At 43.0% G+C, this 14,647-nt stretch overlaps 1 protein-coding gene across 1 annotated transcript in view; it reads right to left on the reverse strand.

Annotated features, from left to right (window-relative positions):
* Nucleotides 1-14,647, reverse strand: part of fam193a (family with sequence similarity 193 member A) — a 77,949-nt gene that overhangs the window by 47,183 nt on the left and 16,119 nt on the right. The window contains exons 4-7 of the mRNA XM_080722753.1: nt 10,285-10,517; nt 7,040-7,207; nt 2,096-2,384; nt 1,081-1,205 (exon numbers count right to left, since the gene is read on the reverse strand). Coding sequence (XP_080578879.1) covers nt 1,081-1,205; nt 2,096-2,384; nt 7,040-7,207; nt 10,285-10,517 — 815 coding nt within the window. The remainder of the gene's footprint in view (nt 1-1,080; nt 1,206-2,095; nt 2,385-7,039; nt 7,208-10,284; nt 10,518-14,647) is intronic.

Consider the following 14,647-nt stretch of genomic DNA (forward strand, 5'->3'; position numbering starts at 1 on the left):
CACCACTGACCTGCCTGGAACAGGTTATCATGAACACTGACCTAATAATACAAGTTATCGCCAAGAAGCAACCATGGGGTAAACTTTGTTCGCTGGAATCGAAGCCTATTTCCGGGTTCTTGCGGAGTAGGGATGGGACGATACACGATATTATCGTTTATCGTGATAAAAAACAGTCATGATAATCGTATCGTGGAGATTTGATTTATCGTGATATCATCCTCTGTCATGCATTGGGATCAATTCACCTTTTATTTGCAGAGCTGCATATCCGGTACCACTTAAACCCTATATAATTGGTAAAAGGTACTTATAATATACGTACTTGATACAGTCTTTTTTCACTCTCCATCAAATGTCTTTGTCAAAAAATAGCCGATCTACCTGCTATTGTTTGGCAAATGTTCCGCCTCAGGATAATGGATTTTGATTTCTTTTGTCACAATACATTTTCATATAGTAGATCGCTGTTTCACCTTCGGTGGTGTCTATACGTCATCATCTCAACGGGAGTCAATGAGGTTTTTGAGTGAACTTTACACTTGATTGTATTACCATAGTAAACCTTTTCATAAACACTTTGTTTTCAATGACTAGTTTAAAGTCTTTTTTTAAATGACATGCGTTTAGTATCGTAGTTTATGGTCTCATTCATTTTTAAATTAATGATAAAGTAGGGTTTGTTTCTAGGATTTCTACCGAGTATAGATCCGCCCTCGCTGCGGGTTGCAGCCAATAGCATTAATTTCCGTTTGCATATTTTTTTACGTCTATGGTTGCAAGTTTCATTTCAAGGCTGCTCAACAGCGCCATTTAAGCCTCAATCATAGTCCAAGGTGAAGAGCTATCACCTCACCACGGTGTAGTTTTCTAGCTATCACCTAGGCTTTGTTATACATTTTTAGGTGATAGCTAGAAAACGACACCGCGGTGAGGTGATAGCTCTTCACCTTGGACTATGATAGAGGCTTTAGCAGTAGGTTGCCGTCGTGGCCGTGCTCATACAGACACATGGACAAACACACTTGGGTCACTTGTTGGAGCGTCTAGCACAGGAAACAGGAAGAATGTGTGTCTTACTTGAGTTGTGAGACCAGTGCAGGTAAACTGCTGTGCAAGATGGGCTCAGAGAACACCAGGTTCTCAAAAAGGTGCTTGTTGTGCAGCTCCCACGTCACCTGGAACTTCTGGAGGTGCTCCTTCTCCTGGGGAACACATGGAGGTAGGGATGGTCAGAATAATGGATTTAAAAGAAATCAAAGGCTATATATTGTCATCCAAACGTTACCCAGAGCAATTACATTTTAGAGGATACCTAGTGAGGGTGTAGCCTCGCATCAGACTTTGCACCGCAGTGGAACGCCTAGTATTCGTTATAAATAAAGCTGTGTGATCCAGTTGGCTTTACCTTGTTGTTTCTGACAACATAATGCAAATGAATAAATTAATTTATTCTCACTAGTTGCGCTACGCGTTAGAATAAAAGATGAACACCAATTTAAACCAATTTTAGGGATATTTTGCATGGCCCCCAGTGGTTCCGGTTGGTGGTCCCGGCCGGGAGAGTATTTTTTGCAGGTCTTTCAGTCCGAGTGTATCAAAAAAGCAACTGGGTTAAGCACCGTTGGTCCGACCAGTTTAACATTCACCAGGTTAGCATTCACCAGCGTCGGCAGATTAGCATTCAACAACGTTAGTTTTACTGAGATTAGGGTTAAGGTTTGGTTTAGGTGTATCTCTGTCCCCCAGGCTTTCGTCACCTCCGTGCAGCCAATCACAAGCTTCCGCTGCCTTAAACCAGTTGCTTTTTTGATACACTCGGACTGAACGACCTGCAAAAAACACTCTCCCGGTTCCGGCCACTGGTGACTACAAAATGTGGTAAGAACTACAAAAGGTATGTCAGTTCTTGACCGGATCAGAAACCCAGAAATGGTATTGATACCAGGCTAGACGTTTGACAAGGCCGGATTCAAACCGGAGGTGGGAAGGCACTTCATCACTGCGCCACCCGAGCTCCCTGCACACACATTATGGATTACATTTCAATTGGTTGAAGTTTTTTCGTTTGTTTTTTTGCGTGTTGTAGACTGACCAGCGTGAGCAGGAAGCTGCTGATGGTGCGTGCAGCCTGGCAGAGGGCGCTGTACTCCTCCAGCAGCAGAGAGATGAACTGGTGGGCCTGGGGGGGTCCCTGGCCCCCCACCACCACCACGGGCCTGGGGGGGCCCTGGGGGGGTCCCTGGCCCCCCACCACCCCGGGGCCCCCGGCCTTGGAGCCCGACGACAGGTGCTTGAGCAGTCGCACCTTCATCTCCAGGACGTACTCGCGAGCCTGCTGCTCCAACCGCTGGTACAGCTGGTAGGGGTCCTTCTCACACAGCCTGGAGAGAGAGAGAGAGAGAGACATATGTAACCACTGGAGAGAGAGAGAGAGAGAGAGAGAGAGAGACAGACATATGTAACCTCTGGTACAGCTGGTAGGGGTCCTTCATACACAGCCTGCAGAGAGAGAGAGAGATAGATAGAGAGACATATGTAACCGCTAGTACAGCTGGTAGGGGTCCTTCATACACAGCCTGCAGAGAGAGAGAGAGAGAGATAGATAGAGAGACATATGTAACCGCTAGTACAGCTGGTAGGGGTCCTTCATACACAGCCTGCAGAGAGAGAGAGAGATAGATAGAGAGACATATGTAACCGCTAGTACAGCTGGTAGGGGTCCTTCTCACACAGCCTGCAGAGATAGATAGAGAGAGATAGAGATAGAGATAGAGAGATGCCTTTATTATCCCACAGGGGAAAATCAGTTGCCCAGAGGCAGCACAGCAGTTTAAGGTTACAAGTTACAAAGTAGTAAGAGAAAGAAAAAAAATCACACCCAATGTGAAGTGAGCGGTGGTCGTGCTTGCATAACATCTTCAGACTAGGATTTAAGTCTAGGATGTACAGGCTATGCTACACACACACATTTTGCTATGGCAAAACGCTGAGGAAAAAGGCTACAGACACACGACATATGACATCACTAGACAAACATGATGCTACGTACACACATTTTACTATGGCAAAACGCTGAGGAAAAAGGCTACGGACACACGCACAGCCACTTATATAGGAGCAATTTGCACCGCTCAAAAATATATGTTGTGTAATGTGAAAAAAAGAAAGGCACAATAAAAATATAAACATAAAGTGACAAAAAGCTGTCATAATAAAAGAAGAATATATACATAAAGTGTCAACGCTCATCAGTGTCACGTCACACACAAAAAGCAATACTCAAAGCACAACTTGACAAAGCAGTGCCAAACAAAAGTGTACATAACAGTCAATGCTAGTCAGTGCAACACAAGTATCTCCCGCCATATCAACACGGCACAACCCAATAGTGCAGGGCCAAAAATAAGTGTCCATAGTCAGTGCAAATAAATCAAGAATAAGAAAGCAAGAAAGGGTGCCACAGCAAGACGCCACAAGCAACCCTCTCTGGAAAAGTACTTGGAGGTCAGAGTCAGTACAACAACAGAGACATATAACCACTGGTACAACTGGTAGGGGTCCTTCTCACAGAGCCTGGATACACACACACACACGAACACACATGGGGACTGTTCATCTCAATGGTTCCAAAACGTTGGATCCTATATTTGGGTCACAGATCTATTTCAATGGGTCGGGAACAATTTTCTTCCTACTATTTTCTTTCAAAAGAAAACAAGTCTAACATATTTCAGAAAGATTACAGAAATGAATAAATAAAACATTGTGGAGAGAAACTGTTGGTAATTGTGTAGCATAAAGCGTGAACCTAACAGTTTTGGTAAGTGAACGAGTTTGTTCATGTTCGTGGCAATTAACTAGTTCTTCTGAACGAATCATCACGAACGACCAATCACGACCCAATATACACAGTCCCTAGTGACATTCTGGATGAGTTGTCAGGCACAATTCCCAGAGAGTGCGGTAAAAATATGTTATCTCTGTGTGTTTCTTTTTTTTTTTTTTTTTTTTTACGCTGGCATACCTGAAGAAAAAAAGTACAGGGCTGTGGGGTTGGAGCCAGAAAATAACATGAGACTCTGGTCCCTGTCAGCCAAGAATATACTCACAAAAAGCTGATCTCTGCTCATATCCCCACCGACCACTGCAGTGGTCCCCAGGTTAAACCTGAAGACAGAGAGGTGGTCCCCACTGCAGTGGTCCCCTAGCCTGATTTCAGACTCAGCTCACGCTTAAGTCTGAAACTGTGCCCTATTCTAAACGATTTACAGGGGAGGGACTTTTTTTGCAAGCGTGCACGCTCGCGCGACCGCAGGTGATCGCGACGCACAGTGATCGCGACGCACGGTGATCACGACACTCACCGTGCTCATATCCCCAACCGACCACTGCAGTGGTCCCCAGGTTCAACCTGGAGACAGAGAGGTGGTCCCCGGTTCAACACCCTGTTCAGTTGAAAAACTAACCCTGATCTAAATGTACACTCTGGACCACTGGTTCCCAAACAGTGGGTCTGGACCCATTTGTGGGTCGCCGACACATTTTTATGAGTGCCTTAATCTTTTTTTGTTTCCTACATTTTGTTTTGAATTATTTCAAAACATTAAAAAGAAAAAGAAATCCCCAAAAAGCTTTTATGATAAAAAATGAACTAATTTCATAGATAAATAAAGGAAAAATCTACAAAATTCCATAAACTGGAAAACAAACCTTAAGAAGTAGTGAAAATAGACGATCTACAAGCTCACAACGCAGCAGGAAGCGACACGTTGTGAGCTTGTAGATCTGCTGTTTTCACTAGTTTGGGTACCGGGCAAACGTTTCTCTTTTGGGTCACAGGCTAAAGAGTTTGGGAATCACTGCTCTGGACAAAGCTAAATGCTTTCCATTTTAAAAGGTCCAATTATCCATCTAAACATTTTAGCCACTTAAAACACTATACTTAGTGGACCCGTAAGAGTCCATTTGGTTCCAACTGTACACTGGCAAGACCCATAAATGTCCATTTGGACCACCCTGGGGGTCCCCCCTGTGCACCGACGCTGAGAAACGGCACTTCAGTGCACAGGTCTTCAGAGTGGAGGTGGAGGCAGCAGCTCACAGGAATACAGTAAAGTAAGACGATGTGTATTTTATTACAGTGCATTACAAAGGGGATTGCGTAAGGGTGTGTATATATAGAATGTTGCTCTAATAGCCTCTCCTGTGTTTATCTGTAGATCTGATATCCTGGCTGGTGTTTATCCTCGGCACACAGAGGCAAATCACTCACTAGCAAGGCTGATTAATGGCAATAAACTACTGATCAACTGAATCGTGAACCAGCAGTTTCTGAACAAAACCAATAGCTGCGTTGAACAACCACAGCAGAAAAAGTGGAGCCGACGACTGACGCCTCAGGTACAGTATAACGTTACAAAGGTTGTGTTTTAGCAAAGATATTTAATTTATGAAGATAGTTCACTAGAGTGTGACATGGTACACAAATCCTACAAAAAGCCTCCTAAGTGGGCGCCGGCTCTGACGGCAAATATCGCTCACGTCCTGTTGACTGGTGCTATAGATCCCGAGAGAGTGTGTTGCTGGGACAGCTAAAGAGCAATAATAAAGTTGATTATCTCCTTTGTTGTGTCGCTGAAAAAAGCCAATTTAGTATGACAATTTGGTTAATATTATGAGGCTTGTGACGATCGGGTCCAATATTTAGTACAGTGACCATACTGTAGCTTCTGAACTATTATTTTGCTCTGTGTTCACGTTAGCTCTCTCATTGTAAATGCATAGACTCCAAACATGCTTCCGCCTCCTAAAAGGGTATCCACCTACGTCACGCAGAAACGGGAAGTACAGGTCTGTTCCGCCCTCTTGAGTTTTAGGCATTAGGTTAAAGATGGTCTTGTTTAGGATTGAGGTAAGGATCTAGGAGGGTCGCTCAGGTGTTCAGAAAGTGACAATAGCCGTGTTAATTTTCCCACAGTTTGAAGCAAACACATTCAGCATCATGGTTTTGGTTTCCTGCTCAAATCTGCAGCCGAGCCAATCAAACAAAGGTGAAATTGAACTGGAACAGGAAATGGAGGTTATGCCACCTCCTGAACACCTGTGACTTATAGTTAGAGCACAGAGCCTATTACCTCTCTACTCTCCATCACAAGAGAGACAAGTAACAGACATCAAAATGAAGCATTGTAGCTTTTATGGTTGATCGCCACCCAGATAATTGAATTGATCTGCATAACCGTCTCATCGGACAGTCGTCATGTTTTGATGTCGTCGATATGCCATGGTTTGACTGGATCTGCCAACAACAACCTTAGGATAATCTCTACTCCCCAGTAACCGATAACTAACCTGACTTTCGCCAGATAGTTGCAGCAGTGCGTAACGCTCTGCCTTACATCTGGGCTCTCTCGGGCAGACTCGATGTAAGGGGCAGGCCATTTTTTGAATTTCTGTAGCAGGTGATTGGATGTGGCCGTTTCTATCACAGTCTGGGAGTGCCAACTCCAACCACTCATATTGGCCTGTCTGCATGACGTTGCACCCAGAATCCGCCTCCTGGGTTTCCACGTGGTCTGCAATCAGACTCTATTGGCTCAGAGCCGCTCAGAGCCCGCCCATAGCTGCCGCTGATTGGTCCGGCCCGGGACTTTACGAGTGTTATCAACTCTGGCCGAGCAAGCCCAGATGGTAAAAGCAGAGCGTTATATACGCAATGCTGCCACCATCTGGCGAAAGTCAGGTTAACCGATAACCATTAGCCCAATAAACCAATAAACTATCAAACTCACTTGACCGCTTTCGACACACCTGCCTTCTTGTCAAGTGAATTAAAAAGTTATTAATGCTTGTTGTGAAAGGCAGGACGCTGATTGAACCGAAACAGGTGCTTCCAAAGCTCAGCTGTGGTGGGAATCCCTTGCACACGAACAGAGAAAAACCAACATAAATGGAGATTATGAGTTTTCACGTTTGATGTGTCGATGACCACAAATGACCAACAATCGCGCGTTAATGAAAACAAGCGGTTCCTCACCTGTCCACCAGCTCCTTCATGCCCTCTCGGTCCCTCTCCAGCGGTTGGTCATGGTCGTCTGCCAGGGGAGTGCCCGTCTGCCGGTAGATGCAGCGCACCAGGTATCGAACCTCCGACCAGTGGTTCTGCAGCTGCTGCGACTCCCGCTCCGACTCGGCAGAGATCTCCCTGTAGGGGCACAAGCAACGGGGGTTCATTTGGTATTTATAAATACAGGTACGAGCAGCAAAATTATGTAAATTATAATTTATTTTCAGGTCTGTTTTGCAGGTAATTGTTGTTGATTCCACAGAGACTGAAATGTATTAATATTCATATTCAACTACAAAAAAGAAGAAATAAATTATACATTCCATAAAAAAAAGAAAACACAAGTTGGAAAACAAAGACAAGGTGTATTGTCAACAGAATTCAGGCTTCTTCAGTATCCAGAGTAGAATGAAAAGACTGTAATCTAGTTTATTGTATTCATTAAACCGAAACGTTGTTCCTCTCTTTAAATACATTTCAGTAAGTGAAGACAGTGTGTAGGACCACGTCTGTACTCTATGTTGACTGTTCTCTCCTGACCTTGGAAGTAGGTGAGGTGAGCGAAAGGACTTTATTGATTACACTCGGAGAGTGCACAAATGGACCCAAATGGGTTAGGGTCCATGTGGTTCCATTTCTGCCAGTATAGTAACCCACCTCTAAAAAACAAAAAGAATCATAAGGTATTAATATGATTAATAATGGTGATCAGAAAAAGAACAGCAGGACAATTATGCCCATAATCACATGGCTCTGGTTATAAACTCACGAAGGTCACAATAATATTGAAACGTTGATCACAAAGAAGATTTAGCAACTGTCACCTATTGTTTTTGTTTTTTGTTTTTACAGTAAATCATTCTTTATTAAACAAAAAGTTTGTTTTCAGCTGGCTTTCACATAGGGCTGTCTGACTGTCACAATTTATTACATAATCGTCTAATCGCAATTATTTGACATAATCACAATTATTTAACATAATTGCAATTATTTTGTCATAATCGTCATAATCATTGTTCAAAAATATTCATATTTTCAAAAACAGTGGAAATGGCAGATCTACAAGCTCACAATGCGTCGATGCGACACGTTTTGAGCTTGTAGATCGGCTATTTCCACTATCAATGTTCTTTTTCAAGTATAAAGTTGTCAAATAAGTAAGTAATTTCTTAGTTTATTTAGGTTATGTCATATCTGTCATGTGCAACTTCAAAGGCTAAAAGCCAAACAGGAATGTAATTGTCAACGACAGAAACACAATTAAATTGTTAATCTCAATTATTTGAATGACAATTAATCGTCATGTAAAATGTCATAATGGTGACAGACCTAGTTTCACATGTACTCCAACCAGAAGAGATCATCATGTTATCAGCTCTTATTTCAGGTCCACTTTTCATCACTTCCAATCTCACTTCCTCATATTCAGTATCAGTTCTCTCTCCTGATCATCTATGCAATAACATTCTATGCTTCTGTTGAACTGTTCAAAACGCACGGCTGTGAGGGTAAAATAAATGGCCGGTGACTGACTGGGTGAGCGTACTGGCACCACTCCTCCTGACTGGGTGAGCGTACTGGCACCACTCCTGAGACTGACTGGGCGAGCGTACTGGCACCACTCCTGAGACTGACTGGGCGAGCGTACTGGCACCACTCCTGAGTGGGCGAGCGTAGCGGGCCTGCAGAGATTTGCCCGCTGTAGTGCCAGGGACGCCTGATTTGGAATCGCACATGAGTTCTGGGCGGAGCCCGTCTGCAGGTTAGTCACTCACCAGCGTTAGCTTCACTGAGGTTAGGGTTAGGCATAGTTTTACTGAGGTTAGGGTTAAGGTTAGGTTGGTTGCACCTCCGCGCGGTCCAAGCGAACAAAAAGGAGCGCTCCCTAGCTCCGGTTCAGTTAATCAAAAAGCTTCTATGGGCGGGTTTGCCCAGAACTCATGTGCGTTTCCAAATAACGTGCCAGGGACCCCCATGAGAGAAGATTTGTCAACATTCAACAACGTCGCTAGTTTCAACAACAATGTTGAAACTAGAAAGATGCCGTCACGCTTGCAAATTAATTCAGTCTTAGCATTTGAATTATCCCCAAAATTAATGAACTAACTTAATAATAAATGAATGGCCATGATCTGTGTCAGTCCTTGACCCTTTTATGCCCATATATGGAGATCCTGGTGTCATCAATATTAAGCCCATATCTTAGAATGCCCATATATGGACATACTGTGTCAGTCTCATGTGGTCAAAGACGTCAGACATCTATGATGTCAGTCATCTCCATATCTGTGAAAAGTTTAATTTTGGCATTTTCCCATTCAAGTCAATGGAGAAATTTAATTCACATTACACAATACATTTATTGTGACCAAAGGCATAAAAGGGATGTAATATACTGTATACAGTACATGGATCTCCATATATGGGTAACTGGTCCGATATACATCACTGGCCAGATGGCCAAGAATTGGCACGACCTCGCCCTTTAGGGTAAGGTTGCATGTCGCCCTGAGGCATCTTACTAGTATAAATTAAACTATATATAACTTGTGTACGAGCAGACGATTCCTAATGAAGCCGGTCAATTTGACATACTGTATGTCCCAAGTGCGTGCCACCAAAACTGTGGGAGAAGTTGCGCAGCCAAATAAAGTTTATCTGGAAAGAAAGAAAGTTGGTCCTATGTTAGTTAGTGGGTTGTGGACTGTCTGACCTCCTCTTGTTGCAGGCCTCACAGCTGCACACTGTCTGTGTTAGTCTGTGTTAAGGCCCTCTTATATCTAACAACTTTGAAAAGATTTCTCAGTCCTAATAAAATCAAGATGAGTCGCGGCGCGCTCTCCGTGATTCGGTCATTACTCAATCGTTAAGTGTGAGTTAGTGGTCCGACTTGATTTTTACATGAGACCCCGATTCTGTGAATCGAGGCTGAGTCTGAATGAGTACAATGACGTAACAACCAAAACAGAACGCTTTGAGCCAAAAGCCATTAATTCCCCAAGACGCTGAGCTGCCAGCCTGGTCGCCACTAGTAGCTGTTGGTGCGGCTACGAGAGCCCTTTATTCGTTAATTAGTTATTAGTCAAATTTTATAGTGTGAGAGGGTAGTCTTTAAGAAATCTTTCCAAATCTGTCAAAAAATCTTATCGAAGTCATTAGGTGTAAGCCGGCTAGCTTTAGTCTGTGTTAGTCTATGTTAGTGGTTGTGGACTGACCTCCTCTCGTTGCAGGCCTCACAGCTGCACACCGTCTCGCTGGTGGAGGTGGCGGTGGTGGTCAGTTGGGTGGTGAGGTCCGGGCCGCCGGGGAGCATGGGTAATGTAGGCGGGGCGCCGCCGGGGAGCATGGGTAATGTAGGCGGAGGAGCGCTGATCAGCCGGTCCCCTGCGGAGGCCTCCTGTCCCAGGCTGCCGTTGGACACCGGCATGTGCAGGAGGAAGTCCTGGCTCTGTGGGACAAAAGGCAAACGATATATTGTCTCATAACCTCACCTTTCAATAAACCTTTCAAAGGAATACATCATTAAATGACACTATGCAAGCTCACTCACGCATGGCAGAGCGATAGGACCGTGTGACACGAGATAAGTGGTTACAACTTATCGATTTATTTTGGAAGATCACAAAAAAAAAACGGCTAAAATTGGTTTGCGTTGATTCATTGATATACATGTACAATAAAAATAAAAACAAAAATTCCTTGCTTCTTGATTATTCTGTTATTAGTCATTTATTGTAGGTTCTAAATATGGGGTTTTGATACATTTCTGGTTATGGTTATTATTTGCACTGCCATAGTCACACAATATGAAAAGTATGCAGGAGGACGCAAAACACAAAAGTTAAAACACAAACTTGAAGCAGCAATACAAGTGTATAAGCTTGGATTCCGCATTGATGATATGAGACTATGAGAATTGGGCCATTTTACAATTTACATTATTTAGGACCAATTATATGAAGATAGGTTGAAAAGTGGTGAAGCCGTCCTTTAATGAAGTTACTTGTAGCAGATATACTATGAAATGTTGAACAAATAAAGGCGGTGACAGCTGTGTGTGCATGCATGTGCGTTTGCTTGTGCACAACAATGTGTCACACCAGCATTATGTCACAGTTTGCCTAGGCTAATATGGCCAGTCACTTGGAACGAGTTTGACACACCTCCGCTCCAAAAGTTGAACTATTTTCTACTCGACAACAGAACGCTGGACAGTGGACACCGAGAGGGCTGAGAGGCAGGGTGTGGCACTGCGAGGAGCGGCGATACCCGCGCCAGCGGTGGAGGAAGTACCCTGATCATTGTGTTCTAGTATTCTGGCTGCTCCACTTCCTCCACTGTCTCTTATACCTAACTTTGTTAAAACCAGATATACAAGCTCACAGCGCGGCACCGAGTGCCGCGCTGCGAGCTTGTAGATCTGCTATTTTTGAAAAGGGGGCAGACCTCCATTCAGAAACACCCCCATTTAGAAACATCCCCATTCAGAAATACCCCCACTGAGGTTAGGGTTAGGGTTTAGGTTAGGGTTTAGGTGACACCTACATTTAGAATAATGGAAGTCAATCTTTTGAAAAAGTCATGAAAATGTGTGCAAATCTTTGAATATATGTATTTTTAAAGCGAACGTTTGTAACTCAAAATTTGCTTCTGGGTGGTTCCTGGAACTAAATATTTTGAGATGGGGGTCCGTGGCCAAATACATATCATTTTGGGGGTCCTTCACATGAAAGTGTGAAGGCCACTGACATAGTAGTCTCTCAAGAACAGACTAACTGAGCTCCAGTTAAGTGAAAAGGACCTTTTCTTTGACGATGGCTGGCCAGACTGCTGACATAGAAACACAGGTTTTTCAAAAAAAGAAGGATTCAAAAGACACTTATAGAATCGGGTCAAAATTCAAATTTTCACGATTTTTCAAAAATAGCAGATCTACAAGCTTGCAGCGCGGCACTTGGTGCCGCTGTGAGCTTGTATATCTGCTATTTTTAAATAGTTAAAGCATTAAATAATAATACGCAATAATGTGTACCCGTTCTAAACGGGTTAAACATAAAAAATACTGTCAGTCTGGGGATTCATTCGTTACTAAATAAATCACAGGACTTTTTTTAGCACAGCAATGGTTGTGTCGGGGTGTGTGTGTGTGTGTGTGTGTGTGTGTGTGTGTGTGTGTGTGTGTGTGTGTGTGTGCGCGCGCGGACATGCGTGCAAGAAAGAGAGCGCAAGAGAGAGAGAGAAGGGACGAGAGATGTTATGGGGCAGTTTATTAATATTAATTTCAAAGATTAGCTGAATTTATTCTCATGTAGATGTTATGTACATGAGCACAGGGTTCCCACACATTTTTACCAATGAATTTCCAAAACCTTTCCAGAATATTTAACCCAATTTCCAGGACTATATAACAATAATTCAGCGCAATAACGAGTCGCTTACTTCTACAGTATGTGCAATGCCCAAAGACAGGCAGCGTGCATGCAGATCGTGCACGATGGACACGCACGTGCCAACGTCAAAAGGTAAAAAGAATCGTGGCAGGGAACCCTCAAAGTTGATTTGTGGTGGCAGTAAATGAGTTAACAAAATCAATAACCAAAAACAATGAATAGCTATTTTTTTCTTTTTTCTTTTTTTTCCCAGGACCTTCCAGGACCCTTGATCAATTCCAAAACTTTTCCAGTACTGGAAAAATATTTTCCTAATTTTAAAATATTTCCAGGAATTTCATGACCGTGGGAACCCTGGCACATGTACAGAGATGGAGAAGATGGAAAAGGCATTTTGTACTTTCAAGGTCTGGCGTTTGGTTTTTCTTTAGTTTCTGAGAGGGCTGCCATCCAGATGACGTAGATTTACAGTACGTTAAGTCTGATTTTATTATACTTCCATCGCACAACGGTGTGCTGTGCTGAAAACAGTAACTCTACAAGCTCAGAGAGAGAGAGAGGAGAGATGGACGTCCCGTCTGTAACGCATCCTCCCACGTGTGCAACAGCACAGTTAATTCAGGGACTAATCGATTTAATCAATTATAAACAAAGGCAATAATTGATAATTTAATAAACTCGAGGTTCGGTCCGCTGCACGGCCTTCGCGTCTACGACGTCGATACGATCAACAGTTCTGAGTCATACGAGTCTGAATCTCGTACGTGTTATGCGTCAGAGACGCAGGACGAGCTCCTATACCTACAGCAGGAACAGTGACTGGTGGTTTTACAGTAAATATTAGGTCCGTGATGACATTTACAGTCATCCTGGACCTCATCTCTCCGGTGATATCAGCCTCGTTGATCCGATTATAATAAAAAAAAACAAGGAAGCCTGCCCTCCAGTCCATGATGAAACCAAATCAGGTTATCTGTTCTTTTTTTAAGGAAGACAATTCTGGAAAATATGAAACGTCTTTAGCTTCAGTCTACGTCTACTAATTGTCCCTGAGCAGGGTAGCAACTATAGATCAGTGGTTCATACTGTGAAAATAGCAGATCTACATGCTAACAACGCCTCGCGTTTGCGAGAAGTTGTGAGCATGTAGATCAGCTATTTTTCAAGTCTTTGAATATTTTTGACCCAATTAATTTCCAAAACCTTTCCAGAATATTTAACCCGATTTCCAGGACTATATAACAATAATTCAGCTCAATAACAAGTCGCTTACTCCTATGCACAATGCCTAAAGACAAGCAGTGTATGCCAGTGGTTCTCAACCTTTTTAGGCCGTGACCCCAGAAATAATCATGTTTTAACTGGGGACCTGGCACCCTGACGAGCACTAAGATTTGAGGAATTTTGTATAACATGGTTCTATTGTGAAAATATTATATTATATATATATTTTCACAATTTCTGCCTCTAATATTTTACAATTTGGCCCATGTTTAATTTGTCATTTCAGAGGTATTAACAACAATCAATAACCAAAGACAATGCATAGCTATTTTTTCCAGGACCTTCCAGGACCCTTGATAAATTCCAAAACTTTTCCAGTACTAAATTTCCAGGAATTTCAAGACCATGGAAACCCTGCTTCTAACAGGTTTCTGAAAAACCTATGTTAGTGGTGCTCAAACTTTGTCATGTCAAGGACATGACATGCATGAAATGATATGCATTTGGCCACAGACCCCCCATCTCAAAATATTTAGTCCCAGGGACCCCCAGAAGCTAAATTTGAGTAACAAATGTTTGCTTTAAAAGTAGATATTTTCAAAGATTTGCACAAAATAATGTTCACAACCTTTCAAAAATAGCAGATTCACAAGCTCGCCAGCGCAGCACTTGGTGCCGCACTGTTGAGCTTGTATATCTGCTATGCTTCAATATAGCTAAAGTATAACATAATTTCAAGTCTAAATGGGTTAGAAAAGAAAACTATTTTATTCTTTGTCAACAGCTGATTTCTCGCCCATAATGACACATACCCCACATAGGGATTGAAAGGGACTGCACACTGCAGAGAGGACAGAGATGGACAACTTCATACAGTGATTTATTTATTTAGCACGGCGCGTTTCGCTGTCAGCTTCCGTCAGAGCTCCCGTCAACCATTTATTTTCTATTAAAAGGGCAGGTG

This window comes from Nannobrachium achirus, assembly GCF_963921795.1.
Source record: "Nannobrachium achirus genome assembly, chromosome: 3".
NCBI lineage: Eukaryota > Metazoa > Chordata > Actinopteri > Myctophiformes > Myctophidae > Nannobrachium > Nannobrachium achirus.